The sequence below is a fragment of the Amblyomma mixtum genome, chromosome 3 (assembly GCF_055824585.1).
Source record: "Amblyomma mixtum isolate Tamu chromosome 3, ASM5582458v1, whole genome shotgun sequence".
NCBI classification, from domain to species: domain Eukaryota; kingdom Metazoa; phylum Arthropoda; class Arachnida; order Ixodida; family Ixodidae; genus Amblyomma; species Amblyomma mixtum.
Genome location: NC_143014.1, coordinates 256679947 through 256696316, shown reverse-complemented (window position 1 = coordinate 256696316; position 16370 = coordinate 256679947). Strand labels below are relative to the sequence as shown.

Sequence of the window (16370 nt, the reverse complement as noted above, 5' to 3'; positions counted from 1 at the left end):
TGTTTGTGTGTGTGTGTGTGCACTGTTAGCAAAAAATACCCAAAAGGGAGTTAATGGCTAGTCATCTAACGCACACCCAAAAGGAGTTTTTTTTTACTCCATATGTATGGTGTTTTTTTATTTACTTCCTTATATAAGGGAGTTATTTTGGAGTGAAGAGGGAGTAAATTTTTTACTACCCACAGAGATGGAGCCCAAAAATGGCGTCATGTTTATTCATCCTCATTCAGGCTCATTCTTACAGCAGTGACAGCGACAGAAACGGGCAGTAGCTCCGCGGGCCACCGGCAACCCAACTTGGGAAACTGCGCTGCCCTAATGTGACCCCGCGTCACGCATTCTTTCCGCCGTCTGCTAGCCCAGCGGCGGCGTACGCGGCAGGAGTCGTCTGCTTGTCGCCTCCTTTTGCTGTACGAGCTCGTTTCGTTGGCCATGTTCGTAGATAACGGGATGTAACATTATAATCAGTAGTTCAAAACTGAAAAAGAGACGCTGGGTAGTTTTCACGGTCATGCACCGCGCTATATTTGACCCAAAACCAGAGCAGAAAAGATGAAAATACACCTGATGGTAGTTTGGAATGGCAGTGTTTGCTTTCATATTCACTTCAAGAAGGCTTGGATTTTAAACATGGCTGAGGAAAAATGTGGCCTCACGAGCTCAATCAAGAGCTCAGCGCTGACACTATGTTCTATCACAGTTCCATGTTCATGCAACACATAAGCTGCTGTAACGCATTGCGAGAACCACACTGAAAAAAGCCTGTGAGAATTGGGCCTAAGCGGGGGCTATAACGGGGTGGCGACACAAGCAAAAGAAAGTCAGGTATCGTGAGAGCACTACAGGCTTCACAGGAGAAATTCAATTATGTAACATACTGAAGCGGAAAACGGCGACAAGTCGATATCTTGAACCGCGGCAGGCGCCCGCGAAGGAGCAGAAGTCAGCAGAGATCCAGCGACGATGATAACCAAGCGGTCGTCACTCACCGCCATTATCCGACAACTGACCAGAAGCAGACGAGACGCTAGGCGGCGGGGCGGATTGCACAAAATGGTGTTTTTTTACTCCATTTAGGCACTGGTGGAGTATTCGGCACAATTAACTCCCTTTCGAGACGGGAGTAAATGGTGGTCAATCCTCATTTTTAATCCATTATTCACTCATGGGAGTAAAATGGAGGACAGTCCTCCTTTTTACTCCCCACTCATGGAGTAAATGCTTTCACAAATGGAGTAAAAAGGGTGGCCGCCACCATTTTTACTCCCTTTTCCTTTTGGGTGTATTTTTGTTTACAGTGTGTGTGTGTGTGTGTGTGTGTGTGTGTGTGTGTGTGTGTGTGTGCGTGCGTGCGTGTGTGTGTGTGTGTTTGTGTGCGTGTGCGCGCGTGTGTGCGTGTGCGTGCGCGTGCGCGTGCGTGCGTGCGTGCGTGCGTGCGTGTGTGTGTGTGTGTGTGTGGGGTTTAACGTCCCAAAGCGACTAAGGCTATGAGAGACGCCGTAGTGTGTCTGTGTGTGTGTGTGTGTGCACGCGCACGCGCGCATCATCAGTAGGATATAGAAAATGTAGGAAGTTTCTATCGCTGCATACAATCTAAATTATGAGTCTTCCATGGCGTTCCGTGAAAAAAATGCTGGTAGAGTCCCTGCTGAGCAATCTACGCCATTACTAAATAATGTTTTATTAAGCTCGGTTTGAACCAGAGCAGACGAAGACACGGCCTCCAAGACAAGAACGACTCGCAAACATCAGTTGTGCCTCCCTTTGTGATCTTTTCGGGCTGGTCTAAGGCCTGAAGCACATTACTTACGCAGTGCAAATAAATATGGACAAATGCTTCTAGTTTTTATGGCTGCCACCGCGGTCGGCGTGGCACTAAACCCTCATAATTTCCGCGGGCAATTTCGAAGACTCGGTACATGCCATTCATTTTCTATGGTCATCTGGACTGATCGATGTGATTGTAGGAAGCATTTTATAGGTTACAAGATTCCACGTTTAACGTATACCACCGGCTGAAGTTCGCTGTATTCGCTAATGGCAGCCAACAGGTGACTCTAGTTGCTGATGTCGAGGAAAACTGGGCATGGCTTCCCGACGGTGCTTCTACCCATGATTGCTCACTCGATTGGTCGAGGTTGCGGATCTGCGACCGTTAATTTACTCATGCTAAGCAGACTTTGTCTTGAATGCAACAATAAACAAATGCGGCGATGAAAGTTCCTATGCCTGACTTTGGCCACGAATTACAAACGCTAGCACACATTTCTCCTTTAGTTACGTGCATAACGGATGAGGCACGAGTTAGGGTCTCGGTGGGATGGAATTAGACGGGATGGAAGTTGCTGGCGCTTTCCTCCATGGGGAACAAACCTGAACAGCAAGTACGCGCCGCAAGCCTTTTCACCAGCGGCCTGGGCAGCCAGACTCCCAAGCACTGAAGGAGGGAAACATCGGCGAGCTTTGCAACGCTCGATAAAGAGCAGCGGTCCGATCGCACTGATCTTCAACGATTATCATTTTGGCACTTTGCCGCAAATTACAAGAATGAATTCATATAGGTGTATTCACGTCCTTGTGCTTGGATCTCCAATTTTGGATTGAACTTTGGATTAAAAATGAAAAGATTACCCACACTCTCCCTGGTGATGAAAGTAGATGGCAGAACATCAAAGAGCCGCAGGACATTCTGCGAGAGGGCGACTAACGACCGTTAACAAGACCACCCGAGCTTGGGCTCCGGCTGCAAAGCTATCTAAGACGATACAGCAGCGAAGCGTTCGTTTACTATCGCACTTTAAGTATTTCAGGGAGCGTGTTCTCGGTAAAAAGTAAGTTGCAGCTTTACCTCATCAAGTCATGCGATATTCTTACCGTCGGCTAGAGCATGCACGTTCCCTCATACATTAACACATTTCATGCGACTAGATTATATGACTGCTCCGATATTATTTTTGTTTCCCACACACTCGCGCCACGTAAACTTCTAATAACAATAGCAGTCACTACCAGCTACTATATGGAGGGGGGCGTAGAAATGTTCAATAAATAATTTCACTCACCGTGGTGGCTCAGTGGCTTTGGAGTTTGGTTTCTGAGCCCGGAATCGCGGGATTTTCCCGGCTGCGGCAGCTGCATTTTCAATGAGACGCAATACAGAAGAAGTCCTTGTGCTGTGCGATGCCACGTTAAAGAACACCAGGTGGAATTTAAATTTCAGCGATCTTTGAGAGATAAAATGATTTCCCTATTTATTTCACTTTGATTAACAGAGCAAATAAAAAGAAAATAAGCATTCTCCTATGCTTCTTGGTTTTCGTGACTTCACACGTATGTCATAACGAGCCCCTCATTTCTCTTCCCTTTTCAATACGGGCCTAAGCGTTCACGCATAGACTGCTGAGACCTGCATGGACTCGAGTGCTAAAGTGTGAACTTTGAATTTCTATATACGATTTTTCTAAGTGCCTCCGAACGCTTGCTCGAAAGAATTTCTTCCAGCCAAAGTAGTTCGTTTATGTTTATGTTCGTTTATGCTCCTGGCTACCAAATGTGCTCTTCAAAACTTTTTGGACCTGCTCGTAGTTCGGCGAAAACTGCAGGCCTTCAACACACACTGCTTCGCGTGTGAGAGACATCATCAGGTAACTAAATTTTTTTGCGTTACTCATATTCTGTCAATTCCACACTCTAAATTTTCCTAATTAGCATCACGAAGCATAGGCTTTTCATCGTGAGCATTTTGACACCTTTCAACGGCATTTTTCGAATTTTCCAATTTTTTATTTGTTTCTTTAATTATTCAATTAATTACAATGGTTTCATTAACTGCTCATCGCCCATCACACACCAGTCTATCATCAATCACTAGAACCACAAATCACCATAATAAGATTTTTTGTACGGAGTCCCCGACGATTTTCGACACACGGTGTCGACTACGCCGACGGCTTTTCGATCGAACGAGCTGTGTGCGCTACGGCGCAAAAACAGAAAACTAGTAAACTGCACGTAGGCCGTCCCTCTTGATACACGCACTTCTGATGTGAAGCACGCGCTGCTGCACGCCAGCTATGTATGATACCATGTCTTCTATGCTGAAGCGGGATTCCGTGATTGCAGGCATGGAGAAAGACCTGCACAAGCGAATAAAATTAGCAGGGTGATGGGCTTGACATCATGTACGTCTTTGTTTGTTTTCTTTTTTCAACACACTGCATTTACTCAGAAGCAATATACGACGACCGCCCTAGTTCTCTGTGCTCAAGCGTCCAGTTCTCTACTCTCGTCCACGACCGCTTGAATGCTAGGAATTATGAACCTTGACGCTCACCTACAGGCTCAACTCTAAGCGCTCGCTCATTTCACCAGAATTACAAGGCCTGGTAGGTTAAATCCGTGCATCGAAAATTAAAGCAGACATAACTCCTGCAAAGGGACCATAACTGATGCTCCACTGCCATGCTGCCCAGAGAGAGCACATTTTCTATTTCGGGCCACAAGTCTCTTAACAGCCGCCACGGTGGCTCAGTGGTTATGGCGCTCGGCTGCTGACTCGAAAGACGCAGGTTCCATCCAGGCCGCGGAGGTCGAATTTCTATGGAGCCGAAAATAGAGGCCCGTGTACTGTGCGATATCAGGGCGCGTTAAAGAATCGCAGGTGGTCGAAATTTCCGGAGCGCTAGCTTCACTACGGCGTACCCGATAGTCTGAGACGCTTTGGGACGTTAAATCCCCAATAGACAAGTCTCTGAGCGCAGTTTTGCTTAATATTCTCCTTCAAAGCCCGTCTAAGATGGCCGATGGAGATGACGACGAAAGAAAGCGAAAGGTCGCAAAAGCGTTAGTTGCCGAAAGACGCAACAAAAAACCTTAAGTTACGACGAGACAGGCAGCAAGCGGCGGGTTTTCGCTTCCAAGAGCTGTGCCAGGTTTCATCATTTGCATGCTGGCTGGCCTGTGTCGTTACTCAACGCGATCCAGAATTTGCATGGGTACCGCATGGCCCCCATGTCTTTTGATGCTGCGATTTATTACAGCGAATGGGTTCTTACCTATCTCAGCCTTCCTTCTTTTTCCACCTACAGGATAGGCTTATATTCTTTTTTCTTGCCTGTCGTTGATCCTCCGCCTCGTGCCATGAGTGCCCGAAGGCAGCCTTGAATCAGCAGGCCTAGGTTTTTATTCATCAGCAAGGCTGTGGCTTGCACTTCTCGCGTTCATATTAGGTTTCCATTAAATCATCGTGCCCGATTTGTGCTTTTTTCATTTCAGGATGGGGCAAATTGGAAATCTACGGCGCAGTAACCTGTGCGTTAAAAGACCAGGTTCGCGTCCTTTACTCGCATCATTTGTACTGCGCTAAGCTTTGGTTGCAAAAAGCCAATGTTTACGGACCAAGGCGCGAAACTCGTCGTTTAAAATGTTGCTTCGTTTTTCACGCGCTCCTAGCAGCCACAGTAGGCCAGTTTTAATCCCGCTGTCAAGAAACTGCTGAGCTTTCTGGGCACCACAAGTTGCCCAAATCGCAGACACTTTGTTAGTGACAAGAAATTTCAGTTATCGTAGTGAATACGCTTTACGTAACTTAGCCAACTTATGCTTTGCAATCCATCAACAACCGTCGCAGGAATTTTCTGAATTTCGCCTCGTAGGTTTCTGCAGAGCCTCTTGGCGTTTAATTCCAACCTCCAGCCTTGGGAATCTGCCGTTGCTGAAAAAGAAGAAATGAGCGGCGTGCTTGGCTCCCGCGTGGCACGAGCCTGCGGAGCGGCCATGACGCGCTCTTGCCCTGCAGCTCGCAGTGATAGCCGCGATCTTCAAGGCGCAATCGGCAACCTCGCAATGGAGCATTCCCCTGAAGAAACACAGCAACAGCCTGCCGCAGATGAGCATCAAAACAAGCCCATCGCTGAGGTGCCGCCGAAGCCGTCGCGCCCCGGGATCTTGAAGTCGACCCAAAGTTCATTCGAGCCGCAGAAGCAAGCATCCACGAAGACTTTGAGGTTTCAGATGGATGAACCCGAGAACCCACTACCTCCGGCATCTTTGGCACCAACAACGCCTCCGGCACAGAATACAGTCTCTGAAGCGGGCGCCCAGACCGCTCTGCCCACCCAGGCCGCTCCGCCCACCCAGGACAAACTCAAGGAAAGCAAAGAAGTGGGAAGCAAAATCGACATATCACCACCTATGTCCCTGAGCATCGAGGACAGCCTCAGCGAGAGCCGCAGTTCAAGCACTTCGTCTTCGCTGTCGCAGGGCAGCGGTGACTCTGACAGCCCAGAGCTGTCGGAGTTTATGGAGGGAAGAGGAGTCCCCTCGGCAGCGGGCGCGGCGGTGCCAGCAAACCCGACCGCGCCGATGTTCAACCTGCTTGGAGGACACAAATTCAAACTACCTTCCTGGTTCCCCGAAGACGTCATGCGCTACTTCGTAGCCCCAAGCCAAATCCAGGGCGATAAAGCCCGAGGCGCTGAGCCACGCCGCCCGCACGCGGAAAGTGGGGACGCGGAAGAGGAGGATGACTCGTCTACGTCGCTGCCATTTGAAGACGCGCCCTGGCGACCGTCGCTTCCCCAGCAGACGCTGATGGCGCTTCTCGGTGGCCTCGCGCTTGTTTTTCTCGTGTCGGCAATGGTGCGCGATAGTCGGAGAAGCGGCGATGTAAGCACCAGGAGGCGCCAATTTCAGCCCGACGTGGCCGTCAGTACTCTGAATGCCGACGAAAACCAGGAGTCCATGCCTTTGCCGCAGATCCCCCTAAACGATATCGAGGAGACCCCCAGAGGGACAGCTAGCCCGGACAAGCCTACCACGTTTGCGGAAGGAGACGCGGACTCCCTCCCCGTACACACAGAAAACCTGGCCGAAGCTGTAGCATTCACTGAAGCTAGCGACTCTTCAGATCGGCCAAAGCTGCAAGAGGTCCTTGGAAAGGTGCGCCAAATCAGGAGCGACACTTCGCGCCCTTTGCGTATACCAAAGGTGAGTCCGATTCTCGAGAGTAACTAGTTCGGTACAATTGCTTATCTTTCGAGATATCGCCTGCGTTAGGCATTCATGCATACTAAACTGGAGTTTGTTACCACAATCATGACAGCGAAATAGGGGGAGAAACAATAAAGCAGATAATCGCTGAATCATTTGCTCACTTCGGGTGGAAAACAGCGAAAAAGTTCCTTGTCCACCGAATAGGGATACTTTACTGAATCAGTCTGGAAAGCAGGTTTGGGAAAGGCTTCAATGTGGTATTATTGCCGTACTGTGTTTGCCGTCTAAAGACTGCTGAGTTTGCTAGGATAAACACCTTCCATAAAATTTTTTTATGTCCTTCCTAACTACGACTCCCCTCCATGGACAAGCATGTCCGGCATTCTTGAACAAAAATTTTGTATATTTGAAAATTGCAAGGTACTGTTGTGGAAATACTGAAGGTCGCAGGTAATTCTTCTGGTGCGTGATAAAATCTTTCTTTTGAACTTTTCCCATTGCTCGCATCGAGCTGTTCCTACTACCATAAGAAACCAACGGGGAACTTTTTTGACGTTAGCAAAAATGTTAATAGCAACAAAATGCAAGCTGCATGCAGACAGGGTTTCTGCCGATATGTTGACTGTTGTAGTGCAATCTCAGAATATATGAAAAAAATTGCATTCGTAAACTGTTTCCCGTTGAAAAATGATTTTGTCTAGAATTTCTGGAAGTGAAAGACACGACTACATATCCCGAGCGACATATGAGGGTTTTTTTTGTGTGTGTGTGGGGTGTAAGTGGTACTCACTGGCATGAAATATTGGTGCATTGCAAAGATATGGAGACGTGAGCCTAGCAGAAGGCTCTGCAAGCAACTGTGCGCATAGTTCGCTATAAAAAATTGGTTGGAGGTGCTTAGATATCTCTTAAGTGCGGAGAGGCGAAAGCCGTTTGCGACTCATTGCACTGATTTGAATTTGCCGCGCTAGAATTCATTTCACTACAGACGAGAAGAGCGTGGCATGAGGAAGCGGTGACGTCACACTGCGCGTGCGCTGCGCGTCGGCAGTTGTTGCTTGGTGGCGGATTACACAGCTTCAACGTCCTTTCGTCTGATCTGACGTCATCATCCGGTTTTCCTCGTGTTTGAGCATTTTTACCTAAATTTTACATCTTTCGGTGGTCTTGAGTACTCATTACGCTTAATTGCAGATTTTTCAATCAATCTAATTTGACACAAATCCGGTGTTTTTCCGCCCATTCTGTGATAATTTCCACTAAGCTGTAACAACTTCCGGTGGATGTGACGTCACACCTTTCTTGTCAATATATCGACGCCCGAGCGACGCATTTCGTTGTTTTCTTTGTTTTTTCGCTATAATTGGCTATAATTAAATAACTAATCACAGTACAGTACTCAAACTTGGCATCGGGGTTAAATTTTGACCCTCTATCTGATGCTACCATTGGCTTTCTCCTATCCTGATTAGTTGCCGCTTCATTCGTGGAAGAAAGCGTTACACCGGACGTGACCTTGGCCGCGAGTGTGAGCCATAAAAGGCTTTCGCCTTAAAAGGCATCTGCTGACACGCAAGACATTCAAGCATCAGTATTATGACACATGAGCTGCAGAACAGCGTCTTCCTTTCAGACAAAACGTGCCTGCGGCCCTCCCGTCTTCACGTACTGCCGCGCAACGCAGCCGGAATTTTACTACAACAATTCAACAGGACACTGTTCGGCGACATCAAAACGACACCAGCTTTGCAACCGCGGTCCTAACAGTTTTCCGTCGAAACAGAGCTGTCGCCTCAAGTGCGTGGAGACCAAGCGGCCAGAGAAGTCCTGCTTCCGTCCGGCCAGCTTCGTTATTTGTGTCAGGTGAGATGGCAAGCCAGCTCATGCGGTCACGCACTTCAGATACACCAGCTGTCGGCTGCAGAGAACCAGTCACTGAAGCGCTGCTAACTAACAAGCAGAAAGCCTGACTAGAGGCTAGAGTGCTTCGTGCAAGGCAAAGTTTGTAAGGAGAAAGAAACCCGCAGCGGAGCCGTAGATAAAATAAATTGCTTTTTTTCTTCAGAGTAGTAGCTTTAAATGTCCATTTCACATTGGTCCCGGGAGCGGCAGAAAAATTTAACTGATGGGGAGCCTTCTGGAACTATAACGTGACCTTGAGGAGCACTAAAAATGTCGGCTAAGGACTGAGTGCTCTCTAGGATGTCGTGTGGGGTCATGTGACCAGCAGCTGGTGCTATGAAACGCCGCCCACAGTCAGCTGCGTTATCTTGCTGAAATGGAATCTCTCGCACCGTATTTAGAGAACGTAAAGGCGGATATGAATACGTGGAAAGGACAGAAAGCACACTCGTCTTCACGTCCGTCTTGAGGGAATGGTCGCAGTGCAGCGCACACGCCTCTATGTCGGCCCAAATCACTAAACAACTAGCCCTTGCTGGTCGCGTGAGTGTCTCGCGCTTGTTTTTTTTTTTTACTTTGGGTGCTTGCTCTATAGCGTGAGAACAACGCAGTGAGCGATGGAAAGGAAAATCATAGAAATAACATTTAGAGACTAAGAGAGCAGCGGGTGTCAGGGAACAAGCACGAGTTATTTGACATATCCTAACTACACTAAGAATTTGAAATGGGCAAGGCCTCTAATGCAACGAGAGGGCAACCAATGGTAGGTAACGGAGTCTATTCCAAGAGAAGGCAAGCGTAACAGTGAGCGGCAGGAAGTCAGGTGGGCGGATGAGATTAGGACGTTTCCGTGTATAAGGCACGGCCGCATGCAGCTGAGAGCCTGGCGCAGAAAAGGGTTAACTGATGGTCAGTGGGCGAGGTCGAGGTCTGTGCAGTTAGACTGATTATGATTATAATATCGCTGCGGTTTCGCAATTATGTGCTCTCAGTAATGGTGGCCGCCTTACAATCTAATCATGGGTGGAGGTTTTGTACGGAGGAAAAAGGGCAGGGGCTAATTGAGGTTACCTACTCAGATTACTTTTTTGTTTTATTAAAAACTGTTGTTTTCTTAGGAAGATTTTAGAAAGAGGCAAGGCGTGGACTTGTACAAGCTGCGTTTAATAAGAATTTTTGTACAAAAATAAAAGATGGAGTCTAGTACGATATCAAAGACAAGCAGGTAGTAATCAAGTCCTGATTCGAAACAAGTCAAAGGGATTTCTGAGCATAAACATTTTAGCGCCAGCTGTGTTAAATATTAACCTCCTTCTTGCACTATGGAACATCTTTTGTTTGTATCATCCTCCCACTCAGGAGAAAAGAGCACAGCGCAGTGAACCTGGCAGCAGGTCTGCCCTCCATTTCGTTATCACAGCTGTCGTCCGGATATTTTGCACTGCCAGTGCCCGGCTGTGTGTCTCGAACAAAAACGAAGAGTAATTTTTTTATTATTCGAGATGTTTGCCATTAGGAATAATGAGAAAGGGAGAGGAAGTTAGAAGAAGGAGTGTAAACAAGCCTCGCTTAAAAAGTGACAAAAGCTCTCTATAAAGCGATTATCATGTGTCCGCTTGCGCTAGTCGCCTGCAGCATCCCATCGCAGGCCCACCTTCCTTAGAGAGCGCCGTCTCACGGAGGCTGTAGCCGGGTAGGTCCACAGCAAATGTTTTTCTTCACACAGGTCGGGCGCAGAACCACAATCGGGACACTTGTCAGTCACTTCTAAACATTTTTCACGCCACCAATGACGCTAAGAGGGAGTCAGAGCCGCTCCTCAATGAATCCGGCGTGCAGATACCTCCTCCTCCTGGGTGAGGCTACGGGGGAGAAGCCTGTTTCTCGGAAACATGGCACAGGAACGGATCTGAGGGAAGAGGGTAAAGTGGCGAGATATGTGATGTGTCAACTTGTGTCATTGTATCCACATGAATATTATGCGGATAGTGAGCATGGCCGCGAGTTCCGTGTATACGCACAAGACAGGGGTATTTTGTGCACAGTTGGTGAATGGATTGTGTAATTTGGAATGTGCGCCGGACAGCCTCAATCTGCTTAAGTGCGGCAAGGGAGTCGGTGTAAATGTGAACAATATCAAACGTGGGTAGGAGTGGATGGAAAGCAATTGCATTGTGTATCGCTTGAAGCTCCAAGGCAAGGGGGGTGAAGTATCCGCGCTATATAGCAGGAGTTAAGGTGAGGATGGGAGGGACCGTAAACTGCGGCAACTCTCAGCAGCGCTGTCTGTGATGCATCGGTGTATATTATGCACACTGAAGGTAGATGCGCTGCTCATATCGGCAGCGAAGCAGAGGAGCGATTATCTGAGTTGACAGTAGGAAGAGTCTTCGAGTCTGCGTTCGCTATTCCTTTGCAGAAAAGACCCCAGCGATGCCCTCCGCTGGTACTTTGATGGAAAGCGATGCCTCCAGTGGCGCTCCCGGCCAGACCGATGTCCGTCGCATGGGAGGCAGTTGTTCACCACTGCGCAAGACTGCAGGAGGAGCTGCGAAGTAACAAATTCATCCGAGTGCCGTGCCCCAAACTCGACGGCATGCGGGTCCCAGCTGAAGGGCGCTTATTTCGCACACAGGGAGCCGAAAACGGGACTGTTCCGCTGCATCGGCATGTCGTCCGTCGCAACCGGACGCAGCGGGAACGTCTGTCTCAAGGGAGCCAACCGATTCTCCACCCTGCAAGCTTGCAGAAAGGCTTGCATTTACGCCGAAAGATAATGTGTGGCGTTAGTGGGCATGTGAAATACAAGCTGTCGGCGGGCGGGCATCTTGCGTGGTCTTCTGGGACCGTAACACGGGGAAAAGGTATCTGCATGCACACAGAAGCAGCGCATAGGGCTTTTGATGCGCTGTCATCGACATTCGTCAGGATTACACATTGGTGTAATGCTGCAGCCATTTCAAAATGAACCACTTACGAAAAAGCGCGCATTGGGGAAAACAAGAATACAATATATTGAATTCGCCTAGCAGATTAACACAAATTTTCGTCATGGTCTTCGCAACCACATCGCCTTGTGCAATTCATCGCTGTGGCTAACTGCAAGTCCAGAACGCTAGGATTCTGCATTCGGAAAAAGTTTCTTCCACCCGAAGTGCTGGCGTTTTTTGGGGGCTTCTTGCCCTCAGTCAGCCATGGCACAAGGATGTGCAAATTTTTGAGAGCGGAGTGGCTACGACAGGCCAGGTTGTGCCAGGATCACCTACGGGTTCTTCTTCAACTCTCCAATCAGCCAGCTGGTTGGAAGAATCAGTGGCGCGAACTAACGCGCCTCATCCACAACACTACTGACGTCTGGTGGCAGCAGCAGCTTCCCGCGCTTCGTAACCTCGTCCCGAAGAAACATCGTGGGTTCGTAGGCCAGGTTCACAACTTGAGCGGTGCTCCGCTTCCGGCCCATGTGCGTCATGTGCTGGATCTTGGCCCAAAGTTCGCCGTTGAGCCCCGAAAAAGTGCACCAGAACTTCTTGCCATGGTAAGGCATATTTCCGGATGTGCTCCAGCTCCTGAGGCCAGCAGATGCATCTCAGAAGGTGTCGACGTTCTATCGCGCCCTAGGAATCCGGCTAAGATCCTACCCATCAATAAGACTGTGGACTACCTACGTGACAATTCTTTGGTCCTGTTGACTGCAGATAAGGAAGGGGGTTTTGTCGTTCTCTCTAAGGATAGTTTCAACAAAAAAGCAATGGACGCCGTCCAGTCTGTGTGTAGGGAGGGCAGAAAAACAAGTCTTTCGAAGTCTAAATGCAAGGTCAAGAAGTTGTGTAAACAGAATAACTTAGACAAGCTGTTTACCTCGATAAATACCTGTAAAATAGCCAGCTTGAGCATGTTTTTTACTGTTAAGACACATAAAACTGACGTGCCGTTCCGTGTCATTGTTTCCGAGAAAGGCTCTTGGCAAAAATGTTTAGGACAGTTTCCGAAAGAAAAACTAACACAACTACCAGTTGACGATCCCTTCCAGGTTAAGAATTCCCTTGACGTGATTAGCAATCTAGACTACTACCATGACAAGCAATTGTGTGCTTTTTCTATTGACATAAAGGACTTGTACTACTCCATTCCGCATGACAGTCTCCTTCTGTGCATTAGGGACGTAATTGAAAATTATGGTGCCATTCGCTTTCAAAACGCAGCCGGCATGTCGGTCGAAAGCTTTTTAGAATTGTTATTAGCCTACCTTGAATCCACGTATACAGAGTGGGAAGGTCGAATTTTTATCCAGAAGGAGGGCATTTGCATAGGCTCCTGCATTGCTCCAATTTTGAGTGATTTCTTTTTAGCAATGCATGACAGAGAACTAAGTAACCACTTAAATGGCACAGCTGTTGCGGCAGTTTGTCGCTTTGTAGATGACTATCTTGTTTTACTGACTTGTGACCGCGAAGCTTTTAGTAGGGAAGTGTCTAAAGTTTGTGGTGTATTTTCCGTTGTTCTTGCCCCTTTGGAAGTAACTCATGAAGTTCCTGTAGAGGACACAATTAGATTTCTAGACTTGAGCCTGAAGTTTTCACCTTGCAGTGTGTGCTGGTCCTTCGAGCCTAGGGCTAATAAACCGTTGCTACCTTACAGTTCCGCGCACTCGAAGCTTGTTAAAAGAGGAATTGTCATGTCAAGCTTCAGGAGTGCACTTACAAAATCCTGTCTACATCTAACCGAACGCAGCTTTAGTAAACAGGTAGAGAGGCTTACTGCTAGTGGCTATCCGCTTCACGTGCTTTCTTCTGTGGCCGAAGTTTTGTTGAAGAAGCTGAAAAGCCCCGCCAGTTCTGAACGTCAAACAAGTAAGCGAGTAGCAGCCATTCCCTATATCCACAAGATATCACATAATTTGAAAAGTGTTGGTAAAAGAGTCGGAGTGGATGTTGTTTTTTCGGCCCCCGTTAAGTTATCAAGCTTGTGTACGCGTGTCAACAACCCAGGGAAAACTTCCCCCGATTGCCCCAAAAACCATGAATGCAAATTTGTGACGTGTCAAAAAAATGTCGTGTATTCCATTCCTCTCACTTGTAATAGGTTTTATATTGGCCAGACTGGACAGTGCTTAAATGATAGGCTCAGGCAGCACCGCAACAATGTAGATAACAAAGAGTCTCGTAACCTTAGCATGCATTGCCGTGAATGTGATTGCACCCCACAGTTTAATTTTTGCCGAGTTGTTGCTAGGAACAAAGACCAGCTTTGCCGGGAAATTATCGAGGCTTCGAATATCAAGAAGTATGGTGATACATGTGTAAGTGCTGCATCAGTGTCTTTATCACAAAAAGAACTTCGCTTCCTGAATCGCACTTCTTAGTTTGTGTTTGCTTGCAGGGATCCTGGTGCATGAATTGCTCTATGCGTTGTTTTCTATTTTGGTGCCTGAATGTATTTATACGCGCAGCGTGCCAAATAAACGTCAGTTGCTAGTTCAGCGCTGTGTTGTCCATTTCCTCCTTTCCTCCGCTCTCTTTTTTTGGCCTTCGGCCTTGCGCTGTTTCAATCATAACAAATGACAAGTTCGTGCATATACAGCTACCCTGCTCATACGAGCAAACGAACATATTTAGATTGTGCTAACTTTTTGAGAAATCCAAACCAGGCTAGAGAAGTAAAGTTAACAAAGTTTGAGCATAGCGCCATCCGTGTTACGCTACCCCGATCCGATTGCGCAAGGACCTGGTTGCGCGTGCGCAGTGACAGGAGTGCGCCTGAAGCTGGCACTTGGGCCATCTGGCTCTCGCAACTGGCGCCTCTATGAAAGGGATTGTGGTAGCAGAATGCCGATCCTGCTATTCTAAAATGCACTACTGCTATTCTAAAATGCACTACTGCTACAAAGCACTTACGTTAGTTTTTACATTGTAGCTCTTTGGTACGAAGTTTGAGTCTTCGCGTTGGTGTGGTTCGCTATCCGAGTTTCGTGGAGCCGCCGCATGGCGCGCTAGCCGCCCAACCACGCGACAGTGACGCCACAGCTGGCCATGGCCCGGTTGAAGCAGGGCTTGCGTCATTCTCTTCCGGCGGGGAAGAAGACGGCGCTCCTCTATAGGATAAGGTAAAGCAGCTCTGCGTCTCGCGCGTGATCGAGAGAGTAACCTCTAGCCCGCGCGGATCCGGAGAGTCGTGCCACAGAATCGGCGCAGCAACGGCACGCTGCACAGGGCCGTCTGCGCATGCGTAGACAGCCTTTGAGCCACCGCTGATTTCGCACATTACGCCATAATCGCAAATGGCATAGGATAGGGCTAATTGGAGAGAGATTAGGGAGTCATTTGTCCTGCAGTGGTGTTAGTTCAGCTGTTGATGACGTCATAAGCGTAAACGTCGCCAGTTTTTTTGTTGACCAACTTGGTAATTGACACGTTTTCCTGCTTCCTATCGTATGCCTCCCGTAAAACGGCAATTTAAAGTATTGCTGTGAGGCTATGCAGAAGCATAATTGTTATAAAGTCAAAATTTAGCAATAGCTCTACTTTTATAATTATTATAAACGCCCAATACCATCTCGCCATGACGCCCAGCTGTGCCAGTGATGCAAGTGAGTCAGTTCACACAGAATGAACCATAGATGGAGCGAATTCGAGCCGGCCGTGTGTGTTTGGGCGTATGCGCTTCGCCCTATGAGCCACCCAACGGACTGTAGAGAAAACAGCTCCAGCATGTCAAGCTGCATGATCCGAGACATAATGATTCACGCTCAATGGTGCGCTGTCATCGAACCACTACCCCACGACTCCCTGGCCATCTCAGCAGCCTCTCAGCGCGTCGACGTTCAGCGAGCAACGAGCGCTATTCTCGAAGTGTCATAGTCTTCGAGAGTACCACACCAGGCTCTACAATAAACGGACTCCCGCACCGGCGGATGCATACTACATGTATTAAGGCGAAAGCCTTTAATGGCTCATGCTCGCGGTGTCCATCCGTGCGCTGGAATCGTACCAACTGTGGCCTCTTCTCCGCGCAGCGGCGCAACTTCCTCCGTAATTTCCTTTCCGGCAATTTATTTTCTTCATTACGGTCCCTCTTTTTTACTTTCACTCCCACTTCTTTCCTCTACAAACGGATGGCGAGTGTACACCTAGATATGCGAGACGGTTACTGCGTAATTTCCTTTCCTCAAATACAATTTTCATTCCCTTCACTACGGCCCCGCTTTGTCTTTCTTTCACTCCCACATCCTCCCTTCCTTTACGGTGCGGTTCGGGTGTCCACCGCGACGGTAGCTAGGCAACGGCTCATACGGCCGCATCAACCAACTTTTTTAGATCTAAAACCTTGGCATCAGCAGCACAACAGCGCGATTCAGGCGTCCACTGACCCAGGGAACCAGTTTGCGCACTTCCTTTCCTTAAAATGATCGGAGTGTAAAGCGTCGACGCCAACGCCAATGAACGCAATGAACGCCGAACCGGCAACGGCGACGCCGC

The 16370-nt window shown here is 48.2% G+C and overlaps 1 protein-coding gene across 1 annotated transcript; it reads left to right on the top strand.

Moving 5' to 3' along the window:
- The first annotated feature begins 5844 nt into the window (after window positions 1-5844).
- On the top strand, window positions 5845-11672 carry LOC149354483 (uncharacterized). Its single transcript, XM_089577510.1, has 3 exons — window positions 5845-6987; window positions 8627-8856; window positions 11315-11672. Exons 1-3 carry the CDS (start codon window positions 5845-5847, stop codon window positions 11670-11672), a joined length of 1731 nt encoding a protein of 576 aa, XP_089433636.1.
- The last annotated feature ends 4698 nt before the right edge of the window (window positions 11673-16370 follow it).

Bases quoted from the DNA above. Each gene is read 5' to 3' on its own strand.
- LOC149354483 (XM_089577510.1), top strand. From the start codon at position 5,845: ATGGAGCATTCCCCTGAAGAAACACAGCAACAGCCTGCCGCAGATGAG. The intron at 6,988-8,626 runs GTGAGTCCGATT...TCTTCCTTTCAG, and splicing joins GCCCTTTGCGTATACCAAAG to ACAAAACGTGCCTGCGGCCC. The intron at 8,857-11,314 runs GTGAGATGGCAA...ATTCCTTTGCAG, and splicing joins AGCTTCGTTATTTGTGTCAG to AAAAGACCCCAGCGATGCCC.